This window comes from Muntiacus reevesi, chromosome 14, assembly GCF_963930625.1.
Source record: "Muntiacus reevesi chromosome 14, mMunRee1.1, whole genome shotgun sequence".
NCBI classification, from domain to species: Eukaryota; Metazoa; Chordata; class Mammalia; order Artiodactyla; family Cervidae; genus Muntiacus; species Muntiacus reevesi.
This window is the reverse complement of record NC_089262.1, coordinates 52386-76280: the sequence shown is the minus strand read 5'-3', so window position 1 is coordinate 76280 and position 23895 is coordinate 52386. Positions and strand designations below refer to the sequence as shown.

Genomic DNA, 23895 nt, shown 5'->3' with positions numbered 1-23895 from the left:
TCACCCAGAAACCTTTCCTGGAACCCTCCACTTAGCTCTGAAGGTTAAGGCAGGGGCTAAGGACCCAGGCCCGGCTTGAGGAAGTGGTAACCAGCAAAGGCCCTTCCACATGAAGCTTGTTTCCAGACAGGACATTCAATGACCCAGAAAATGTAAAAGGCACACTTTCAAATTTCCTGACTTACAGTACTTAGAGGAGAATGGGAAGGACACCTTCCCATGTGCTGCCTAAGTGGCAGTTCTGCAAACAACCAAGTGCTTTTCCCGGGTCCATCCCAGCCCTCTTCACACTGGCCCCCCACCCTGTACACAGGGCCTGCGGTTCACTGGAAGAGGCACTGACAGTGAGGAGGGGGCAGTGAGGCTGCAGAACAGGCTGTCCCAGGCCCGGGGCTGACCCTTCATGGACACGTGCATCCAGGCCCCGAGACGCTCCTGGTCCTGCGTCGCCCTCTCCACACCTGCAGCGGCTCAGCCGTGTCCCTGCCTGTCATACTTCGCCTCCATCCCCCTGCCTGGACACCTGTCCCTGGTCTGTCCCTGGCCAAACTGTACAACTGCAAGCCTCAGCGAAAATGTCCCTTCCTACAACCATTTACCCAAGAAAAGGGTGGCAATGAAATCACAACTCAGCAAGAGAGGCAACATTCTTCATGGACTCAGAAAGGTCTGCAATTTAGGGAACAAGTCTTTTCATTCTGCTTACCACATTTTAGTAGACTCTGGTAAAAGAGACTTAGAATATTCTGAACAACAGTTTGGGGAACTAAATACATTCAGCAATGACAAAAGGGATGTCTTCAATTATTCTTCAATTGGAAGAGATGTTTCAATTTTGTGGAGAAAAGAAACTATGCTTTGGGACAAACACATGTGGATTATAGAGAGAATTTCCAAATACAAAATGAACTGCAAATATGTTGTTTGAAACCAGACAGACTTCTTTAAGATGAGGAACTCTGGCAGGGGTTGGATAACCTGGCTGACCACCAGCGAGGAACGTCAGAGGCAGAAGGTTCCCTCTAACTCAGAAACTGAGTGGTGGTTGATGCAAACATCCGAGTTTATTTTAATAGCTCTACTTAAAAAGTGTAGTTTCTTGCATTTTTAAGTAGATTCGAACTGGTAAGAGTGATATTTTTGAATTTTTCATTGGTAATGTTAAGTGTATTTGTTTTTTTTCTTTTTTCCAGTACATTTGTTTTCATTGACAAAACTTAAGTTTTTTCCTTCAGATGTGAATTTAAAAGAATACTCTCCAGCTTTATTACACTTTCTTAAATTTTAAATTCATATTTTAACATAAACCAAGTCCCTGAAGGAATTTTAATACAAATATTCTTGAAAATATCATAAAGTACTGCGACTGAACTGAACAATAAAAATATAGCTAATAGTACCAATAAGAATAGCATACTTTGTGATACCAAGTTAAAATTAAAATAGAAACTGTGAGATTCCCTAAGTATTTATTTCTTCTTTCTGGGATGTTCACATTGAATAAAGACAGACAAACACACACACCCACATGGTTAGCTTAAAAGGCAGTAGCTACTATAATGAAATCTGTAACAAATTATCACATTATCACTCCATGGAAAACAGTAACACTATTTTTTGTACCTAAATCAGATTTGGGGAGTGATTTTAGAATTTGGAGAGTCCAATTTAATTTTAATCCAATTTCTGTCTTTAGATAAAACTCATTTTATGCCACTTATTAATCTCACGTTTTTTGAAGACAAAAATATCAAAATATTGCAACAGAGCAACATGAAAAAGAAAGCAGAAATCTACCTAATATATTAACAGAGTTAGCATAACAGTACAGGTCACTGCATCAGGAGAACAGAGAGAGCAAGTGAGAAGAGCAGAGATACTTATCTCCCCAGCTGAGCAAAGTGGAGAGTCCTCATCTAGCACAGCACCCTATGAATCAGGACCAAGAAGCTACTCTGTAAGAACAGGTACAAGCTACACAATTACAGAACTACACAGTAAAGATTCTGAAAGTGGTGGCATAATCAATGGGAAAACTGAGAATGTGGGTAGTAGGGCAAGTGAACTAAACCCTTCAGTTCAGTTGAGTTGCTCAGTCTGACTCTTTGCGATCCCATGGACTGCAGCACGCCAGGCCTCCCTGTCCATCACCAACTCCCAGAGTTACTCAAACTGATGTCCATTGAGTCGGTGATGCCATCCAATCATCTCATCCTCTGTTGTCCCCTTCTCCTCCCACCTTCAATCTTTACCAGCATCAGGGTCTTTCCAAATGAGTCAGTTCTTTGCATCAGGTGGCCAAAGTACTGGAGTTTCAGCTTCAGCATCAGTCCTTCCAATGAACATCCAGGACTTATCTCCTTTAGCATGGACTGGTTGGATCTCCTTGCAGTCCAAGGGACTCTCAAGAATCTCGTCCAACACCACAGTTCAAAAGCATCGATTTTTGGTGGTCAGCTTTCTTTATAGTCCAACTCTCACATTCATACATGACTACTGGAAAAACCACAGCTTTGACCTTTGTTGGCAAAGTAATGCCTCTGCTTTTTAATAAGCTGTCTAGGTTGATCATCACTTTTCTTCCAAGGAGCAGGCGTCTGTTAATTTCATGGCTGCAGTCACTGCAGTGATTTTGGAGCTCAGAAAAATAAAGTCTGTCACTGTTTCCATTGCTTCCCCATCTACTTGCCATGAAGTGATGGGACCAGATGCCATGATCTTAGTTTTTTGATTGCTGAGCTTTCAGCCAGCTTTTTTCACTCTCCTCTTTCACTTTCATCAACAGGCTCTTTAGCTCTTCTTCACTTTCTGCCATCAGGGTGGTGTCACCTGCATATCTGAGGTTATTGATATTTCTCCTGGCAATCTTGATTCCAGCTTGTGCTTCATCCAGTCCAGCTTTTCTTATGATGTAATCTGCATGTAAGTTAAATAAGCAGGGTGACAATATACAGCCTTGACATACTCCTTTCCTGATTTGGAACCAATCTGTTGTTCCATGTCTGGTTCTAACTGTTGCTTCTTGACCTGCATACAGACTTCTAAGGAGACAGATCAGGTGGTCTGGTACTCCCATCTCTTTCAGAATTTTCCACAGTATTTTGTGATCTACACAGTCAAAGGCTTTGATATAGTCAATAAAGCAAATATTTCTCTGGAATTCTCTTGCTTTTTCAATGATCCAACAGATGTTGACAATTTGATCTCTGGTTCCTCTCCCTTTTCTAAACCCAGCTTGAACATCTGGAAGTTCACGGTTCATGTACTGTTGAAGCCTGGCTTGGAGAACTTTGAGCATTACTTTGCTAGTGTTGAGTTGAATGCAATTGTGTGGTAGTTTGAGCATTCTTTGACATTGCCTTTCTTTGGGAATGGAATGAAAACTGACCTTTTCCAGTCCTGTGGCCACTGCTGAGTTTTCCAAATTTGTTGGCATACTGAGTGCAGCACTTTCACAACATCATCTTCTAGGATTTGAAATAGTTCAAGTGAAATTCCATCACCTCCATTAGCTTTGTTTGTAGTGACGCTACCTAAGGCCCACCTGACTTCACGTTCCAGGATGTCTGGCTCTAGGTAAGTGATCACACCATCGTGATTATCTGGGTTATGAAGATCATTTTGCATAGTTCTTCTGTATATTCTTGTCATCTCTTAATATTTTCTGCTTCTGTTAGGTCCATACCACTTCTGCCCTTTATTGTGCCCATCTTTGCATGAATATTCCCTTGGTATCTCTAATCTTCTTGAAGAGATCTCTAGTCTTTCCCATTTTATTGTTTTCCTCTATTTCTTTGCATTGATCACTGAGGAAGACTTTCTTATCTCTCTTTGCTATTCTCTGGAACTTTGCATTCAAATGGGTATATCTTTCCTTTTCTCCTTTGCCTTTCACTTCATTGTGGGATTCTTGCCGACAGCAGTAGATATAATGGTCATCTGAGTTAAATTCACCCATTTCAGTCCATTTTAGTTTGCTGATTTCTAAAATGTTGATGTTCACTCTTGCCATCTGCTGTTTGACCACTTCCAATTTGCCTTGATTCATGGACCTAACATTCCAGGTTCCTATGCAATATTGCTCTTTACAACATTGGACTTTACTGCCATCACCAGTCACATCCATAACTGGTTGTTGTTGTTGCTTTGGCTCCGTTTCTTCATTCTTTTCTGGAGTTATTTCTCCACTAATCTCTGGTAGCATATTGGGCACCTACTGACCTGGGGCGTTCATCTTTCAGTGTCCTATCTTTTTGCCTTTTCATGCTCTTTGTGGGGTTCTCAAGGCAAGAATACTTAAGTGGTTTGCCATTCCCTTCTCCAGTGGACCACGTTTTGTCAGAACTCTCCACCATGACCCGTCTGTCCGTCTTGGGTGGCCCTACACAGCATGGCTCACAGTTTCATTGAGTTAGACAAGGCTGTGGTCCATGTGATCAGTTCGGTTAGTTTTCTGTGATTGTGGTTTTCAATCTGTCTGCCCTCTGATGAAGAAGGATAAGAGGCTTATGGGAGCTTCCTGATGGGGGAGACTGACTGAGGGGGAAACTGGGTCTTGTTCTGATGGGCGGGGCCGTGCTCAGTAAATCTTTAATTCAATTTTCTGTTGATGGGTGGGGCTGTGTTCCCTCCTTGTTATTTACTTGGGGCCAAACTATGGTGGAGGTAATGAAAATAATGGTGACCTCCTGCTACCCTCAGTGCCCCTGAGGGTAGTACCTCCAACCCTGCAGCAGGCCACAGGCCACCCACGCCTCTGCTGGAGACTCCTGGACACTTGCAAGCAAGTCTGGGTCAGTCTCTTGTCGGGGGGTCACCGCTCCTTTCTCGTGGATCCTGGTGCACACAAGGTTCTGTTTGTGCCCTCGAAGAGTCTGTTTCCCCAGTCCTGTGTAAGTTCTGGTGGCCCTATGGGGGGCTAATGGCGACTTCCTTCTAGAGGGCTTATGCTATACCCAGGTCTGCTGCACCCAAAGCCCCTGCCCCTGCGGCAGTCCACGGCTGACCCATACCTCTGCAGGAGAACTAAACCCTTATTTACCAGCAAAAATCAATGTCTAAAATTGACAAAATGCACCTGCATATTAGCTAGAGAAATGGGGGTAAATAGCAGGCATCAATACCAAAATCAGTTCAGAACTGATTCCACTAGAGAACAGGTCTGGGAAGGAGGTGGTCTTCTTTCTTTTCACTTACAAGAACTTCTGTACTCTTTTTTTTTTTTTGGCTACTATGTGCAATTACTTTCACTTAAAATTTAAAGGTTTTCAAGTAAGGATGTTTAAAGCATCATTCACATGATAACTGAGGATGGGCTGTGAGCTGCAGGTCCTGGCACAGAGGAACACCACACAAGTTTCACATGTTCCCTCACAGAACCCTCATTAATGCCACAGAGCAGTGGGGTCTTTCCAAGGTATTGGATCTGCCTGGCTGGCTCCAGATCCTATACTTTCCCTATGATCCAGGGATCCTTGGGAAAAAATTTCCGGGCTTCCAAACTAAGATGAATATCCAGGTACATACCAAAACCAGCCACAATTTTTCAAATGAACCAGGAAACACGGGACATGGAACGTAGAACTGAAAGCCAGCGCCACTGTACTTATCCCAAGAAGCACAGCAGAAGGTCACGAGTTACCACAGTGGCCTCCGTAGCGCACATCCAGGCACGCCCTGACACACACTCAGAGCCACACACTGGAGTGGACCGACTTGTTCCTGAATAGCTCGTGGAAGATGGAAAGATATCACCTGAAGTCAGGCAACAACTATATAAGGTTACTGGTTTTACTCTTCCTTTTGATCTAACTACTTTCAAATAGTGTGCAAATCTGTGTCAGTACATTGGGACAATTAAAAAGGAAACAAAGGCAAAATAGGTTTGATAACTTTGTAACTCGAAAGTAGCTGTAAGTATGACTTGAAAACACCACAGAATTGGATAAAGACAAATCTTCTGTGGACTTTATTCAAATTATCCTTATTGAGTACAGTCCTTGAACATTTCTCAGTGGGAGATCATTAATTCCTTTCTTTTTTTGTTCTGCTAATTTGCTGCTTCTGTTCTTGCCAACCTTAAACTCCATTAAGCAGCTTGCAGACAGATTAATTTACATAGGTGGAAATAATTTTAAAAGCTACCTTCATCAAGATAAAAGACTTTAAAACTCAAGACCATCTTTGGTAGATCTAATCTGTGGTTTAATTTTGCTAACTCTCTCTCGCCATTTTGTTCACAAGCACCTGAACACAAGTCCCTGGTGAAGAATCATGGAGACAGTGAAGCACAGAGCTGGCAGTTAACAGCAGATTGCATTAAGATCACTTCCAATCAAGCCAACAGGAAAGGAGAGGTTTAGGCTCCAATCTGTTGTTTGTGAAACTTTCACTTTGAGCTAAAACCTCAGAGCTGAATTCCTTCCAGCCCAGCCTGGATAAAGGACAGCAACACGTACATAAACTGTCAAAGGGCAAGTGATGGGTGAAGGGCAGGCGCAGGCTGGAGTAAGGATCATGTGGCTCCAGTCCAGGTTGACAGACCTGTCCGCTCTTCCCCAATGACCACCAGACCAAACTGCCATCTCACCTAACAAGAAGGGCCCACTCAGAAGTCTGCTTATGCTTGGTTGACTAAAACTACCCCATTGACCATGGACTTCACCATCTGCTTCTGGACCCCCTGCTACCCTTGTGTCTTAGAGCCCAAGATTTGGGGGTCTGGGGGGAACCTCTGCTCACTAAGCATCAACAACATGGGACAACATTTAAAACACTTTCTGGGGTTGGCAGAATGTCCGACTCAACTTCCTCACATTTAGCATAACCTCTAATACCACAATTTTAAAAAGAAAAAAATTGTGGGTATAATTACAGGCACAAATCAAGTTTACACATTGCTGAAAGGCTTGCTTCTCACTGCGATCTTTACTTTGTAATTAAAGCACTAACTAGGTGACTGAGCAAGTTCACATAACGGGACCAAGTCTAAACCCTCTAAATTCAGTGCTTCAGTAAAATTCCAGAGGATCAACTCAGAAGACTTAACTGTCAGGAGTGGAAGGGACACGGTCCAGCAGCCAGGCCTCGGGAAAGCACAGCCCAGACCGACCGAGTAGGGCTCACGGGGCTCCGCAGGAAACGCTCAGGAGGACACCGGCCCCGCGACCGCCCCGGCCGCTCTGCGGTCAGTGCCCAGGGGCCGCGCAAAGCCCCAGAAGCAAGGCCGAGTCGAGTGCCAGGGCGCTGCTCAGACCGCGCCTCACGGGCCCACGGCCGTCCGGCCGCCCCGGGTGCGTCCCGCCGCGTGACCTTGAGCAGCCAAATCTTCGAGCGCGCGCCCGCGGCTGGGCGAGAAGACTTGCAGCCGCGCCGGGCTCCGGGACAGGCCCCGGGCGGCCACGAGGCAGTGACCTTCACCGCGCCGCCGCCCGGCAGGCTCCGGAACGTGTGGCGGGCCCTCCCCCGCGTTTCGCCGCGAGGCAGGGGACCCGGGACCCGGTGTCTGCCGCGCCCCGCCCGCGGCGGACACTCACCGTGCAGGTCAGCGCTAGGCGCCGGGCGCGCAGCAGGCGCGACACAGCGGCAACCCCCGACATGTCCGCCCTCCGGAGCAGTCGGCCGGTTCCCCGCAGACCGCGCCTGCGCACGTCGCCGCGCCCGGGGTCTTACGTCGCTGCGCACGGGGCTTACGTCGCCGCGCTCGAGGTCTTACGTCGCCGCGCCCGGGGGGTCTTACGTTGCCGCGCCCGGGGGACACTGGGCAGCGCCGCGCCTGCGCAGAAGGGCTGGCGGGCGGGGGCGCTCAGGGCACCTGGTCGGCGAGTTCCCGGCCGGAGGTAAGTTGGCGTTTTGGAGTCTTCACGGGCCTTCACGATTTCTCCTTATATCTAGACAATGTTGGGTTTTTCTGGAGATTACGGCAGTTTTGTCAGGCGGTACCGGGGTGCCCGTCCCGCTTTCTCTCGGGGACGGAGCGGGAGTTCCGGTATTGGGCAGTTTGATGGCAGGCCGCCCGCTTGGACCGACGTTCCGGGGTCACCTGCAGGGCGCCCGGCCGGTTCGGGATCCTCTGCGTGTCCCGTGGCGGCGGGCGCGGGGGCACCCTCTGGAGCGCGCTGTCCGAAGCGGAGCTCAGGCCCTAAAATTTGTGGGGTCGGGGGCGGAGTTGCCGCTCCCAGCCCGGCGCTTTGAGGGTCGTGAGCTTCCGTACTTCAGATCTCTGACATTTTTTATTGTGCTGGCCACAAGCTCCTTCACATTAACTACTGAGCTTTTGTGTGTGTGCCATTTCTTTATTGCCAATTAAGAAAGCAAGTATTTATTGGAAATCGTATGAAGAGTCTTTGATGCTGAATTGAGGGTTTTTTTTTTTTTTTTTTTTCTGGTCTATATTCACCTCCTTCTATTTGTATTTCAGCTTTTTGAGACACATCACGCTCCCCTACGATTTGCGAGTTGCTTTTGTCTGAGGTCTTATTTATTTCTTTTAATCTCATAAAGGCTCCCTGCTGTGCAGCACATACCTAGATTTGAACAAAGTTTTTAAGAGAGAAAAAAAGAAAAAAGGACTCACATGGACCACATGCTGTGTTTAGTCGCTCAGTCGTGTCGGATTTTTTGTGACCCCATGGACTGTAGCTCACCAGGCTCATCTCTCCATGGGGATTCTCCAGGCAAGAAGACTGGAGTGGGTTGTAATGCCTTCCTCCAGGGTATCTTCCAACCCAGGGATCTAACCCAGGTCTCCCGCATTGCAGGTGGATTCTTTACCGACTGAGCCATCAGGGAAGCCCAAGAATACTCGAGTGGGTACCCTATCCTTTCCCTAAGGGATCTTCAGGACCCAGGAATCAAACCAGGTCCCCTGTAGATGATACATTGTGAGCAGTGTATTTTGTTCCATTGTGTGGTTAACGATATCGTTATTTACTTCAAGGTGTATCTCCATGAATAACTTAAATGACCCCCCAAATTGGAATATCCGGCCCAATTCCAGGGCTGATGGAGGTGATGGAAGCAGATGGAATTATGCCCTGTTGGTTCCAATGCTGGGACTAGCTGCTTTTCGTAAGTCGTGATTCTCCTAACTTGTTTTCTGGGCTGAGAGTGTGGAGCCCAGAGATCTTGGCCTTTGAAACCTAACAAATGTTGACTGGGGAAAAAATGCACAGTATACGAGCTGTGAAGACTATAGCCCAGGATGTGTGCGTGTGTGCACTCAGTTTGTGACCCCATGGTTTGTAGCCCGCCAGGCTCCTCTGTCCACGGGATTTTCCAGGTGAGAATATTGGAGTGGATTGTCACTTCCTTATCCAGGGGATCTTCCCAACCCAGGGATCGAACCCATGTCTCCTGCATTGGCAGATGGATTCTTTAGTACTGAGCCACCTGGGAAGCCCTATAACCCAGGAGAGAGCCTTTCAGATACCTGTTAGGACCTGCTCTGCAGAGGTAGAGGAGGAGCCAGGGAAAACATGTGGTCAGGCTACATCTTGGTGAAAGAGTACTCCTTGTCATAAAAGAAAAGCCAGGTATCTCAAGTTAATGATTTTAATACGGGAAGGTGCAAGAATCTGGGGTCATTAAAATTCTCCCATAAACATGTATTTTAACTATTTAGGGTCTCATGTATCCAAGACAGAGTGCATTCACCCTGAATGCCTTTCAGGGTGAACGTGTAGGTCACTGACTACAGTGGCTAATGACTTAATCATAAATGGCAGGCACCAGTCTTTGTTTACACAGACAGGTACTGTGTGTCCTGGTCAAATGGGTTAACCCTCTGAGCCTCAGTTTCTCTGACATCGTAATTATCTTAGTGCAATGCGAGGGTTAAATAAGACAAGATAGAGGTGTTTTATGTGGAGTGATTTAGTAACTGTTAGTTCTTTTCAAAGCTTCGTTGCTCTGAAGGGGGCTCCCTTGCTTCAGTTGCCTTCATAAGCGCTAATGAGGAAGAATAAAGTAGGCATGAAAGAAAACCGGTTTTGGATGTCTGTGTAATGTTTAGGATATCAGTCTTTGGAAGACTTCATCCCTGAAACCTCTGTTCAGGCTGACTAGAAATTCTCTTTACATTGAATCAACTTTGTACCACTTGAGGGAAATTACCAGTCACTGGTCAGTTGTAATTTTTCCAGCTCTTAGTTTTTATCCTGACTATTGGGGTGGCCAAAAAGTTTGTTTGAGTTTGAAATTTGAACGAACTTTTTGGCCAGTTCAATCCCTGATGAATTTCTTGATGGTTAGGAGTTGGTTTTATGTTTTGTCATTGTTGATTGAGGAAGACACTTTACTCTTTTAGGTTTTTCTGGCTGGTCTAAGAGTTAAATTGCTAAGAGTTAGATTAACAGGAGAAAATAAAACCAAAGTTCCTAACATCCACCCATTGGAGAGAGCTGGGGCTTCCTAGGTGGCTTATTGGTAAAGACTATGCTGTCTGCCTGCGTACAGACATGAGAAATGTGGGCTCGGTACCCGGGTTGGGAAGACCCCCTGGAGGAGGGCATGGCAGCCCACTCCAGTGTTCTTGCCTGGGAAATCCCACGGACAGAGGAGCCTGGCGGGCTACGGTTCATGGAGTGGCAAAGAGTTGGACACAACGGAGCGCACACACAGCAACAACAAAGGAGAGAGCCAGGAACACTGAGTAGCTCACCAAAACGGCATCAGCGCTCACCTTGAATACCACCCTCAGCTGAAGGCAACAGAGGGCGTTGGGGTGGGGAGGGTTAGTTACCAGAGAAGCACAGGAATTGAGGGTAAGGTTCCTGTGCAGAGTTAGGTTGTAGCCTTTTCATTTGATAACTTTCAAGCAATTGGTTAGCCTATTCCTGGTACAGTTGTAAGGGAGACACCCTTACAACTAGAGACTTCCCTTATAAATTTAAGTGTTTCTTGTGTTGTTGTTTAGTCTCTTAAGTTGTTTCCAACTCTTTGCAGCCCCGTGGATGGTAGCCTACCAGGCTCCTCTGTCCATGAGGTTTCCCAGCTAAAAATACTACAGAAGGCCATTTCCTTCTCCAGGGGATCTTCCTTGTCCAAGGATCAACCCTGCGTCTCCTGCATTGGCAGGTGAATTCTTTACTGCTGAGCCACCAGGGAAGCCCCAGGTGTTTCTTATGAACGGGTAGCTCCTACTTGGTTTTCAAAATTTCTTCCGTATCTGCTGTTTCTTAGGAAATAACCAGTTGATATAATCCTTATGCCAAAGAGACCTTTTTTTTTTTAATTAGTAGGACGTGAATTTATTTAGAAGGAGACACACTCCACAGAATATGGTCCGTCTCAGAAGGCAGAGACCCTGAAATGTGGGGTGGTTAGCTTTTATGGGCTGGGTAATTTCACAGGCTAATGAGTGGGAAGCTTATTCTAATTATTCGGGTATGGGGGCAGGGATTTCCAGGCCTGGGCCACAGCCTGCTCTTTGGCCTTTCGTGGTTGGCTCTAGAGCTGCTCTAGAGCTGGTCACTGCATGACTTAGCATGCTGATGCCTCACAGCGAGCGTATACTGAGGCTTAAGGTCCTCTGGCTGTGGGTCCTGCCATCCTGGACCTAGTGGATTCTAACCAGTGGCAGGGAGATCAAACCAGTCAACCCTAAAAGAAATCAACCCTGAATGTTCATTGGAGGGATTGGTGCTGAAGCTGAAGCTCCAGTACTTTGGCCACCTGATGGGAAGAGCCAACTCATTGGAAAAGACTCTGGTGCTGGGAAAGACTGAAGGTGAAAGGAGAAGGGGAGGGACATCAGAGGATAAGATGGTTAGATAGCATCACCAACTCAGTGGACATGATTTTGAGCAAACTCTAGGAGATAGTGGAGGACAGGAGCCTGGCACGCTACAGTCCATGGGGTCGCAAAGAGTCGGACATCACTTGGTGACTGAACAACGTGTGCATGCTAAGTTGCTTCATTCATGTTCTACTCTTCCCAGTCCTATGGACTATAACCCACCAGGCTCCTCTATTCATGGGATTTTCCTGGCAAGAATACTGGAGTGGGTTGCCATGCCCTCCTCCAGGGGATCTTCCTGACCCAGGGATCGAACCCATGTCACCTTCATTGGCAGGCAGGTTCATTATCACACCAATGGCTATGTCATTCTTTTAAGAGTTGTGCCCTGCTGTCTTCCCTCCTGTTTTATTCTCCCTTCAGATTTTAGTCCCATGTTCTTACGGAAAGCAGAGGGGTGATGCTCCAATTTCTGTGGCTTCAAGACTGAGGAGGGGTATTGACCTTATCTGTCAGGGAGTAAAAATCTCTGGATGCCTGGTCTAGGGCCCCAGGGGCAGGATGGCGCCTTGTTTGCGGCTGGTTTAGGCTAGAACCCTCACATAGCTGTCAGCTTGATGTGGAGCTGTTGTACAGCTTCCACAGCCTTCCTGAGACTCTTCTTGATGATGAAGCACTTTTTATTATATCAGGCTACAAAAGTAACTATCTGTAAATGACTAAAGACTTGTTGACTAAAAAAAAGATACACAAGGTGAGAGGTGAGAGTTAAGTTTTGTTTGGGGCAAAATGAGGACTGCAGCCTGGGAGGCAGCACCTCAGATAACTCAGAGAGAGCTCCACAGAGGAAGTGGAGGAAGGTCGATATATAAGATTTTGGTGAAGGGGAAGCTGAATGCAGTCAAGCACTCATTTTACAAAAGGTTTTCTGCTAGTCACAGGAGCTTATATCACCATGAACGGATTCAGTGCCTTTTTAGATATGTTGTTCAGTTGCTAAGTTGTGTCTGACTCTTTGTGATCCCATGAACTGTAATGTGCCAGGCTTCCCTGTCCTTCACCATCTTCTGGAGCTTGCTCAAACTTAAGTCCATTGAGTTGTTGGTGCCATCCAACCATCTCATCTTCTGTAGCCCCTTTCTCCTCCTGCCTTCAGTCTTTCCCAGCATCAGGGTCTTTTCCAATGAGCTGGCTCTTCACATCAGGTGGCCAAAGTATTGGAGCTTCAGCATCAGTCCTTCCAAAGAATATTCAGGGTTGATTTCCTTTAGGATGGACTGGTTTGATCTCCTTGCAGTCCAAGGGACTCTCAGGAGTCTTCTCGAACAACCACAGTTCAAAAGCATCAATTCTTAAGTGCTCAGCCTTCTTTATTGTTCAACTCCCACATCCCTAAGTGAGTACATGAAAAACCATAGCTTTGACTATATGAACATTTTGTTGACCAAATTACATCTCTGCTTTTTAATATGCTATCTAGGTTTGTCATAGCTTTCCTTCCAAGGAGTGGGTGTCTTTTAATTTCATGACTGCAGTCCCCATTCACAGTGATTTTTGGAGCCCAAGAAAAAAAATTTGTCACTGTGTCCCCCTTTTCCCCATCTATTTGGTGTGAAGGGATGGGACCAGATGCCATGATCTTAGTTTTTTGAACGTTGAGTTTTAAGCTAGCTTTTCCACTTTCCTTTTTCACCCACATCAAGAGGCTCTTTAGTTCCTCTTCACTTTCTGCTGCTAGAAAACTCATACTGTCATTAAAAGCAGCATTTCAAGAAAACTTCGAAGAAGCCAAATCCAGTCTTGCCCCAGCCTACTCCTAACAAGAGCCATTTACCCAACTAAATTTAATCCCAGTCTTAGAAAATCTTGATCATGTAGAACTTTCTTTTCCAGTATTTTCTTCTCATTCTTTACACCTTCTTTTACTGAAAACATATATTCTACTTTCCTTTTAAGTTTTTTTTTCTTTTTCCACTTCAGTTTATTTTTATTGATGACAGATTTGCAATGTATAATAAGATCTTATTTGACCTTTAATAAATCTAGGTATAACAGAAATACTATACTTAACAGTGATGATTCTAAAGACATGTCTGTATTAGTCAAACCTACAAACAAGTCACCTTCAATAACAGATATTAATTTAATGTTGAATATTTCCTAGATCACATGAACCCAAAATTCTTTTGGGCCAGTTTTATACTCCTGAGTACTTATACAGGCACTTGTGTTTAATCACTCAGTTGTGTCTGACTCTTTGTAACCCCATGAACTGTAACCTGCCAGGCTCCTCTGTCCGTAGAATTCACCAGGCAAGAATACTGGAGTGGGTTGCCATTTCATTCTCCAGTATAAACAATTAAGCAGAGCTCTTTTATAAATTAATTTGGTAATACCGCACATCTCCCACATGAAAACACAGAGACCTCATGGTTCCTATTTCAGATTTTCAGCCCTGAGTCAGTTTGCTGCTGTTGTTCAGTTGCTTAGCAAAAAGAAGACCAGAAGCTAACTGTGGCTCAGAGTCAGGTACTACAATGTAAAACCCATCAGTTTTATGGTGGTTGTTTAGTCGCTTAGTCGTGTCCAACTCTTTGTGACCCCATGGACTGCAGCACACCAGGCTTCCCTGTCCTTCACTATCTCCCAGTATTTCCTCAAACTCATGTCCAGTGAGTCGGTGATGCCATCCAATCATCTCATCCTCTGTCACCTCCTCCTCCTGCCTTCAATCTTGCCCAGCATCAAAGTCTTTCCCAGTGAGTCAGTTCTTCGCATCAGGTGGCGAAAGGATTGGAGCTTCAGCTTCAGCATCAGTACTTCCAATGAATATTCAGGACTGATTTCCTTTAGGTGGACTGGTTTGGTTTTCTTGCAGTCAAAGGGACTCTCAAGAGTCTTCTCCAGCACCACAGTTTGAAGGAGTCAATTCTTCAGTGCTCAGCCTTCTTTACGGTTCATCTTCTGTTTGGTCACATCCATACATGACTACTGGAAAAACCATAACTTGGACTACACAGACCTTTGTTGATTAAGTGATGTCTCTGCTTTTAACACACTGTCTAGGTTTGTCATAGCTTTTCTTCCAAAGAACAAGCATCTTTTAATTTGATGGCTAGAGTCACTGTCCATAGTGATTTTGGAGCTCAAGAAAATAAAGTCTGTCACTGTTTCCATTTTTTTCCTCCATCTGTTTGCCATGAAGTGATGGGACCAGATGCCATTATCTTAGTTTTTTGAATGTTGAGTTTTTTGTTCTAAGGCCGGAAAAAAAGTTTTTTTTCCCTCAAAGGATTGAGTAACTATCTCAATGATATCAAATGACTGCTACACCCATTCATCTGTGTTGCAAGGTTTTTCTTTCCCTTATTTAGCTTAGGTTTATCACAGCTTTCTTCCAAGGAGCAAGTGTCTTTTCAGCTGTGACAAACCTAGACAGTGTATTGAAAACCAGGGACATCACTTTGCTGACAAAGGTCTGTTTAGTCAAAGCTATGGTTTTTAGCTTAGCGGAGAAAGCTTCTCCCCTTCCTTCTCCACCACCAGTTTTTATTAGATGGCTCCAGATGTCAGCTGTGGCCTCCCATTTGGTTACTGCTATCTAGGGGGATGTTCCAGTCTAGGTTTTAATAATCACCCTCTGGGGGCCTTCACACTCCATAGTCCAGGGTCTACTGAGGCCTTTGTTTCAGGTCCAGATTTTGTCTGTTTCTTTCCACTTTCTGTTAGAACCGTCTCATGATGAGGGTGGTTCCCCTGACCCTCAAGAAGCAGTGGTCCGTAGCTAGTCAGGCAGAGAGACGAGTGTGCGGTGGTACGTTGTGCTCCCTGAGTCATGCCCCGTGGTTCTGGGTCTCTCTTAGGAATCTGAGAAACTGGGAAAAGCGCTGCCTATTGTGGGGTAGGTTTTTTTTTATTAATATGGAACACTTGGCCAATTTGCATGTCTTCCTTGCGCAGGCACCATGCTAATCTTCTCTATGTCGTTCCAGCTTTTTTTAATTTTTAGTATATGAGCTGCCAAAGTGAGCAAGCATACTTTTCATGGAGTGACTTATGTGCCTGGATTTCTCAGGTCAACGGGATTGAGTAGACAAAGGGGAGACTGACAAGTGTTGGTCCTTTAATGGACCGGAACCTGGTGGTCCGGAGAGTAAGAGAGAGAAAGAGGCTGATGTCCCCTGGTTTACACGGAAAGCCAATAGAGTCCTGTTCTTAGGGCTCGCGCTGCTGCACGTAGGCACCAGGCGCCCTCTCGAGTGGGTGAAGGCACAGTGCGCCTTCTCGAGAGGGTCTTAGAAGCCCGGGCAAGAAAGTGAGGTAAACGGGCCTCCGTGCTCCAAGGAATTAGCCAGGCCTCCGTGCTCCAAGGAATTAGCCAGAAATAGAGAGAGAGAGAGAGAGAGAGAAAAGAAAGACACGGGGACCAAAGCTCTGATGGAGCAAAGGTGTTTTAATGAACAGGGCGTGGGCATATATACTGTCTTACAAGGTGGTTATTCTCAGCAAAGACAAAGATTAAAATTCCAGACTTAAAAAACATAAGATGATCCCTATCAAAGAGAGAGTTGCAAACAATCACCCCTTACCCTTTGGCTCATAAAAAGGAAGAGGGTACTTATCACTGTAATGAGAAATGCCTGGATTCCTCAGCCCCAGGAAAGGCGTGCCTCTCCTCTTAATTCCTGAATATTCAGGAATCAGTAAGGGCCAGAGGGTTCCTGACAGATCCAAAACAGCACACAGGAAGCCTCTTGTTAAATGCTTCCTGACAGACAAGAGTAGCATTTATCAACTTCCTTTGTCTGCCTTTACCTTTAGACTATGCTCAGGCCACTTAGCACCCATCTGTTTGATATAATTTCTTAATCTTCTAAAAACACTTTTTTGGAGAATGATTATAAGAATGCAGAATTAAAATTTTTCTCTGATTGCATTACTTAAGCAAGATAACCAAAAAGAAGGAAATATAATATTCCTCAACCCTTCTCAGGGACAGAAAGCAGGAACTTTGAAAGTAAGGATTACTATAAAAAGCTATAAAAGCTAGAGAAGAGTCTAAAAAAACAAATGGAAAATGAAAGTCACCATAGGGCGTCCCAGCCTCAAAATGAATTAATTGTAAAGCAATTATCCTTCAGTTAAAAAATAAATTAAAAAACTAATTAAAAAACCTAACTATATAGTAGCTGTAATTTTAAGCTTTCCACTTCACTCACCAAGTTCACTGCTCTAACTACAGGCAGCAGGCAGCCTTTCTGAGTGTTAAGTAAGGTTTTACAAGAGGGCAGACTAGTGAGTTTCTAAATAGCAACTCAGATGACCGTTATATCTACTACTGTGGGCAAGAATCCCTTAGAAGAAATGGAGTAGCCATCATAGTCAGCAGAAGAGTCTGAAATGCAGTTCTTGGGTGCGGTCTCAAAAATGACAGAATGATCTCTGTTCGTTTCCAAGGCAAACCATTCAGTATCACAGTAATACAAGTCTGTGTCCTGACCAGTAATGCTGAAGGAGCTGAAGTTGAACGGTTCTATGAAAACCTACAAGACCTTCTAGAGCTCACACCCTAAAAGATGTCCTCTTCAGTATAAGGGACTGGAATGCAGAAGTAGGAAGTCAAAGAGATACCTGGAGTAACAGGCAGATTTGGCCTTGGAGCACAGAATGAAGCAGAGCCAGGCTCACAGTTTTGCCAAGAGAACGTGCTAGTCATGGCAAACACCCTCTTCCAACAGCACAAGAGAAGACCCTGTACACATGGACCGGATGGTCAACACCAAAATCAGAATGATTGTATTTATTGCTGCCAAAGGTGGGGAAGCTCTAGCCAGTCAGCAGAAACAAGACTGGGAGCTGACTGGGCTCAGATCATGAACTCCTTATTGCCAAATTTAGACTTAAATTGAAGAAAGTAGGGAAAACCACTAGACCATTCGGGTATAACCTAAATCAAATCCCTTACAGTTATACAGTGGAAGTAACAAACAGATTCAAGGGATTAGATCTGATAGAGGGCAGAACAACTATGGACAGAGGTTTGTGACATTGTACAGGAGGCAGTGATCAAGACCATCCCCAAGAAAAAGAAATGCAAAAAGGCAAAATGGTTGTCTGAAGAGGCCTTACAAATAGCTGAGAAAAGTAGAGAAGCTAAAGGCAAAAGAGAAAAAGAAAGATATTCCCATTTGAATGCAGAGTTTCAAAGAATAGTGAGGAGAGATTAGAAAGCCTTCCTCAGTGATCAATGCAAAGAAACAGGAAAACAATAGAATGGGAAAGGCCAGAGATCTCTTCAAGAAAATCAGAAATACCAAGGGAACATTTTATGCAAAGACGGGCCCAATAAAGGATAGAAATGGCATGGATTTAACAGAAGCTGAAGATATTAAGAAGAGGTAGCAAGAATATACAGAAGAACTATATGAAAAAGATCTTAATGACCCAGATAACCACGACGGTGTGATCACTCACCTAGAGCCAGACATACTGGAATGTGAAGTCAGGTGGGCCTTAGGAAGCATCACTATGAATAAAGCTAGTGGAGGTGATGGAATTCCAGTTGAACTCTTTCAAATCCTAAAAGATGATGTTATTAAGGTGCTGCTCTCAATATACCAGCGAATTTGGAAAACTTAGCAGTGGCCACAGGACTGAAAGAGGTCAGTTTTCATTCCATCCCAAAGAATGTTCAAACTAGCACAAAGTTGCACTCATCTCACACGCTAGTAGAGTAATACTCAAAATTCTCCAAGCCAGGCTTCAACTATATGTGAACCGTGAACTTCCAGATGTTCAAGCTGGATTTAGAAAAGGGAGAGAAAAAAAAAAAAAAAAAGAGGAACCAGAGATCAAATTGCCAACATCTGCAGGATCATTGAAAAAGGAAGAGTTCCAGAAAAACATCTACTTCTACTTTATTGATTATGCCAAAGCCTTTGACTGTGTAGATCACAACAAACTGGAAAATTCTTCAAGAAATGGGAATACCAGACCAACCTGACCTGTCTTCTGAGAAATCTGTTTGCAGGTCGGAAAGCAACAGTTAGAACTGGACATGGAACAACAGATTGGTTCCAAGTTGGGAAAGGAGTATGTCAAGGCTGTATATATTGTCACCCTGCTTTACTTAACTTATATGCGGAGTACATCATGGGAAATGCCAGGCTGGATGAAGCATAAGCTGGAATCAGGTTGCCAGGGGAAATATCAATAACCTCAGATATGCAGATGACACCACCCTTATGGCAGAAAGTGAAGAAGACCTAAAGAGCCTCTTGATGAAAGTGAAAGAGGAGAGTGGAAAAGGTGGCTGAAAACTCAACATTCAGGAAACTCAGATCATGGCATCCAGTCCCATCACTTCATGGCAAAATGATGGAGAAAGTATGGAAACGGTGAGAGACTTTATTTTTTTGGCTCCACAATCACTGCAGACAGTGACTGCAGTCGTGAAATTAAAAGCCACTTGCTTCTTGGAAGAAAGCTATGACCAATCTAGACAGTATGTTAAAAAATAGGGACATTACTTTGCCAACAAAAGTCCATCCAGTCAAAGCTATGGTTTTTCTAGTAGTCATGTATGGATGTGAGAGTTGGACTTATATAAAGAAAACTGAGCACCGAAGAATTGATGCTTTTGAACTGTGGTGTTGGAGAAGATTCTTGAGAGGCCCTTGGACTGCAAGGAGATCCAGTCCGTCAATCCTAAAGGAAACCAGTCCTGAATATTTACTGAAAGGACTGATGCTGAGGCTGAAGCTCCAGGAGTTTGGCAACCTGTTGCTAAGAGCTGATTCATTGGAAAAGACCCTGATGGTGGGAAGGATAGAAGGTAGCAGGAGAAGGGGACAACAGAGGATGAGATGATTGGATGTCATCACCGACTCGATGGACATGTGCTTGAGTAAACTCCGGGAGTTGGTCATGGAAAGGGAAGCCTGGTGTGCTGCAGTCCATGGACTCACAAAGAGTCCGACACAACTGAGCAACTGAACTGAACTGAAAATCACTGCGTATGGTGATTGCAGCCATGAAATTAAAAGCCACTTGCTCCTTGGAAGAAAGCCACAGCAAACCTAGACAGCATATTGAAAAGCAGAGACATTACTTTGCTGACAAAGGTCCGTATAGTCAACGCTGTTGTTTTTCATTAGTCGTGTATGGATGTGAGAGTTGTATCATAAAAAAGGCTGAGCACCAAAGAACTGATGCATTTGACCGTGGTGTTGGAAAAGCCTTGTGAAAGTTACTTGGACAGCAAGGAGATCAAACCAGTCAATCCTAAGGAAATCAACCCTGATTTCAAATTCATTTGGAGGACTGATACTGAAGCTGAAGCTCCAATCCTTTGACCATCTGATGCGAAGAGCTGACTCATTGGAAAAGACCCCGATGGTGGGAAAGATAGAAGGTAGGAGGCGAAGGGGACGACAGAGGATGAAATGGTTGGACGGCATCACCGACTCAGTGGATGTGAGTTTGAGCAAGCTCCAGAGATGGTAAAGGACAGGGAAGCCTGGTGTGCTTCAGTCCATGGGGTCACAAAGTGTTGGACACGACTGAGCGACTCAATAACCAAAGCAGCAATTCAGAACTTGGGGCATATCCTATACCAGTGAAATCATCACACTGTCCATTGTCTTGTTATCAGAAAAGACCAAAACTCTTACTCATAGGATAGAGAAGGTCTGGTGACAGCACCCAGAACCAGGCACCAGCTGGCTACAGACTTCGTGGTCATCAGCTCTCTTTCTCACTTTGGCTTGTCAGTTTGTGGAGCAGAGCAGGGTATTACCCACCCCAGCTGCCCACACCTTATGTCTTGTATTTGTGAGCTTATGGTGGAGCTGTGTCTTGAGGCTGAAATTCTGACTTCTTGTTTGTGTGACCCCCTAGCAGGATATAAGCAGCCATCTTGGGCCTTACCTGTTTACTGGTGATGACCGGGCACAGCTTTGAACACACTTTGAACTTTTTTAGTTCTGTACTAACCTGGCCAACACTGTGAAGCATACTCGCCCATAGTCATTTTTAAACCTTGCCAATGGTCTTTCGGGGCCCTGTGGCCAGAGTATAGGCACGTGGTGCTAGGCTAGAGGTAGGTTTTTCTCAGCCCTCGAACGTTAGGAGGCTGGAAGGGGTCTCTGCAGTCTTGTTGTACTTCTCCTTGGAGAGCCCTTACCTGATTTGAAGCACTTTGCATACTGTATGTGTGCTTGTTGCTTCAGTCTTGTCTGACTCTTCGTGACTCATGAACTGTAGGCCACCAGGCTCCTCTGTCCACGGGATTATCCCTGCAAGAATACTGCAGTGGGTTGCCATTTTCTCCTTTAGGGGATCTTCCCGACCCAAGAATCAAACAAGTGTTTCCTGCATTGGCAGGGGGATTCTTTACCATTTGAGCCACCTGGGAAGCCCACATAGCTTCATACAAATTATTATCATTTTGTTTGTCTCAGGACTTAAGAATTTATTGAAATGCTCTATAGCTGCTTTATGTTTCCTGTAAATAGAGATTATAGCACTTGAGCTCTGATGTTCATTATGTGTGTTTTCCTCCCCCAATTTATTTGTGTCAGGCTGGATTTGGTCTCGGGAGTCAAGAAAAGAAATAGAAAAGGAGAGAGAAGCGTACCGTCAGAAGACGGCTGCCTTCCAGCAGGACCTTGAAGCCAGGTACCATGCCACAATCGCAGAAAGCCGGCGGGCCGTGGCACACTTGTCCCTGGAACTTGAAAAGGAGCAGAACAGAACAACTAGTTACCGAGAAGCCCTCATCTCTCAGGGGCGCAAGTTGGTGGAAGAGAAGAAACTTCTGGAACAGGAGCGGGCTCAGGTCCTGCAGGAGAGGAAGCAGCCCTTGCGGAGTGCGTACCTGCGCTGCCTGGGCCAGGAGGAGGACTGGCAGCGCAGGGCCAGGCTCCTGCTGAGCGAGTTCGAGGCTGCTCTCACCGAGAGACAGAGCATCTACTGCAGCCTGGTGCTCCCGCGCCGCAGGCGGCTCGAGCTCGAGAAGAGCTTGCTGGTCCGCGCGTCCACTGACCCGGTGGCCGCAGACCTCGAGATGGCAGCTGGCCTCACTGACATATTTAAGCACGATACGCACTGTGGTGATGTCTGGAACACCAACAAGCGCCAAAACGGGAGGCTCATGTGGCTGTATCTCAGATACTGGGAACTAATCGTTGAACTGAAGAAGTTTAAGCAGGTAGAGAAAGCCATACTGGAAAAGTAAGACAGGAATGAACGGCTCCAGGTCAGAGTCATGGGTTGTGGGTTTCTGATGTTCGCTGCTCCTCCTGCCAGCGCTCCCTAGTTGTGACCGTGCATGCACACCGCCACCTCCTAGCAGTGGCCATTCCCGTCACCCCCTGAGGAGGACAGCAAGGCCTCTGTCCCCTGCAGCAGCTAAGGACACAGTCTCAGAAGCAGGTCAATATTTTATTAAGCAGGACAGGATAACCTCAGGATAACTCTAGCTTTAGAGTAAAATTGTTTTTAAGAATGTCAAATACAGTGTTCACCCTATAAGTCATTTTGTCACTTCCTAAATAAGTTCTGTTTTCTCCTCAAATTATTTTTCTCTCTCCTAAAACTACAGTTAGAAGTTGTCAGGTAGCGGTGAGGACTGCCTCACAGATGGGAACAGACGGAGGTGAGGCCAGCAAGGTTTCGTGGTCTGAATCCCATCAGTGTTTCTGCTTTCCACTTGATAACCCTTGTGGGTGTTTGGAGTTTGCTGTGTCTGTATTCAGTAAGCAGATACTGTTTATTTAGGTTGGTGCAAAGGTAATTGTGGTTTTGCATTGTTGAATTTTGCCATTTGATATTGAAATACATTCTTAAATGAAGTTATGTTTTGAAAGTGCAAGTGTTAGTCACTCAGTTGTGTTTGACTCTTCGGGATCCCATGGGCTGTAGCCCGCCAGGCTCCTCTGTCCATGGGATTCTCCAGGAAGAATACTAGAGTGGGTTGCCATTCCCTTTCTCAGGGGATTTTCCTGACCCAGGGATTGAAGCCACATCTCTGCCTTGCGGGCAGATTGTTTACTGTCTGAGCCACCAGGGAAGCCCGAGGTTATGTTTTACATCATCTTAATGCACATTTCTCACTTTATGTTTTTTCGTTAATGATTTATTACTTGCTTTTATTTTAGACTAGGGAAATGATGTTAGACAAAAAGCAGATTTGAGCGATTTTCTTACTTGAGTTAAAAATAAGTCATAAATCAGCAGAGACAACTAGCAACATCAGTGACGCATTTGGCCCAGGAACTGCTAACAAACATACAGTGCAGTAGCCATTCAAGAAGTTTTGTAAAGGAGACGAGAGCCTTGACAATGAGGAGTGTGTTGGCTGGCCATCAGAAGTGGACAGCGACCAACTGAGAGCCATCATCGGAGCTGATCCTCTTAAAACTACATGAGAAGCTGCCAACGAACTCCAGTGTCAACCATTCTACAGTTGCTAAGCATTTGAAGCAGATTTGATAGGTGGTAAAGCTCGATAATGTGGGTGCCTTATGAGCTGACTGCAAAAAAGAAAAAGCGTCGTGTTTTGAAGTGTAGTCTTCACTTGTGGAACAACAACAAACCATTTCTCAATCGGATTACGACGTGACAGAAAATGGATTTCATATGACAACTGGCAATGACCAGATCAGTGGCTGGTGATGACAAGAAACTTCAAAGCCCTTCCCAAAGCCAAACTTTGACCATAAAAAGGTCATGGTCACTTTTGGTGGTCTCCTGCCTGTCTAACCCACTATAGCTTTATGAATCCTAGTGAAATGATTACATCTGAGAAGTATGCTCGGCAAGTTGACGAGATGCACCAAATTCTTCTCCCTGACAACGCCCAACCACACATTGCACAACCAGCACTTCAAAAGTTGAACAAATTGGGCCACAAAGTTTAGCCTCATCCACCATATCTATCTGAACCCTTGCCAGAAACTACCACTTCTTCAAGCATCTCAACAACTGCAGGGAGAATGCTTCCACAACCAGTAGGATGCGTAAAATGCTTTCCAAGAGTTCATCGAGTCCCAAGACATGGATTTTTAATGCTACAGGAATGACTAAACTTCTCATTGGCAAAAATGTGTTGGTTGTAGTGATTCCTGTTTTGATTAATAAAAATGTGTTTAAGCATA

The 23895-nt window shown here is 45.1% G+C and overlaps 2 protein-coding genes and 1 non-coding gene across 3 annotated transcripts in view; 1 reads left to right on the top strand and 2 right to left on the bottom strand.

Moving 5' to 3' along the window:
• SDHA (succinate dehydrogenase complex flavoprotein subunit A) overlaps positions 1–7694 on the bottom strand; it is a 22260-nt gene extending 14566 nt beyond the window's left edge. Inside the window, exon 1 of the mRNA XM_065905629.1 lies at positions 7536–7694. Within this exon, the coding sequence (XP_065761701.1) occupies positions 7536–7598 (63 nt within the window). The 5' untranslated portion in view covers positions 7599–7694. The remainder of the gene's footprint in view (positions 1–7535) is intronic.
• Positions 7597–23895, top strand: CCDC127 (coiled-coil domain containing 127). The gene is made up of 3 exons (XM_065905630.1): positions 7597–7838; positions 8939–9069; positions 21319–23895. Exons 1-3 carry the CDS (start codon positions 7597–7599, stop codon positions 21972–21974), a joined length of 1029 nt encoding a protein of 342 aa, XP_065761702.1. The 3' UTR covers positions 21975–23895.
• LOC136146777 (U6 spliceosomal RNA) lies at positions 15653–15762 on the bottom strand. The gene has a single exon (XR_010659064.1). It is a non-coding gene; the product is annotated as a U6 spliceosomal RNA (small nuclear RNA).

Coding starts and splice junctions, on each gene's coding strand:
- CCDC127 (XM_065905630.1), top strand. CDS start 7,597: ATGTCCGCCCTCCGGAGCAGTCGGCCGGTTCCCCGCAGACCGCGCCTG. Junction 7,839..8,938: donor CGGCGAGTTCCCGGCCGGAG/GTAAGTTGGCGT, acceptor ATTTACTTCAAG/GTGTATCTCCATGAATAACT. Junction 9,070..21,318: donor GCTGGGACTAGCTGCTTTTC/GTAAGTCGTGAT, acceptor TATTTGTGTCAG/GCTGGATTTGGTCTCGGGAG.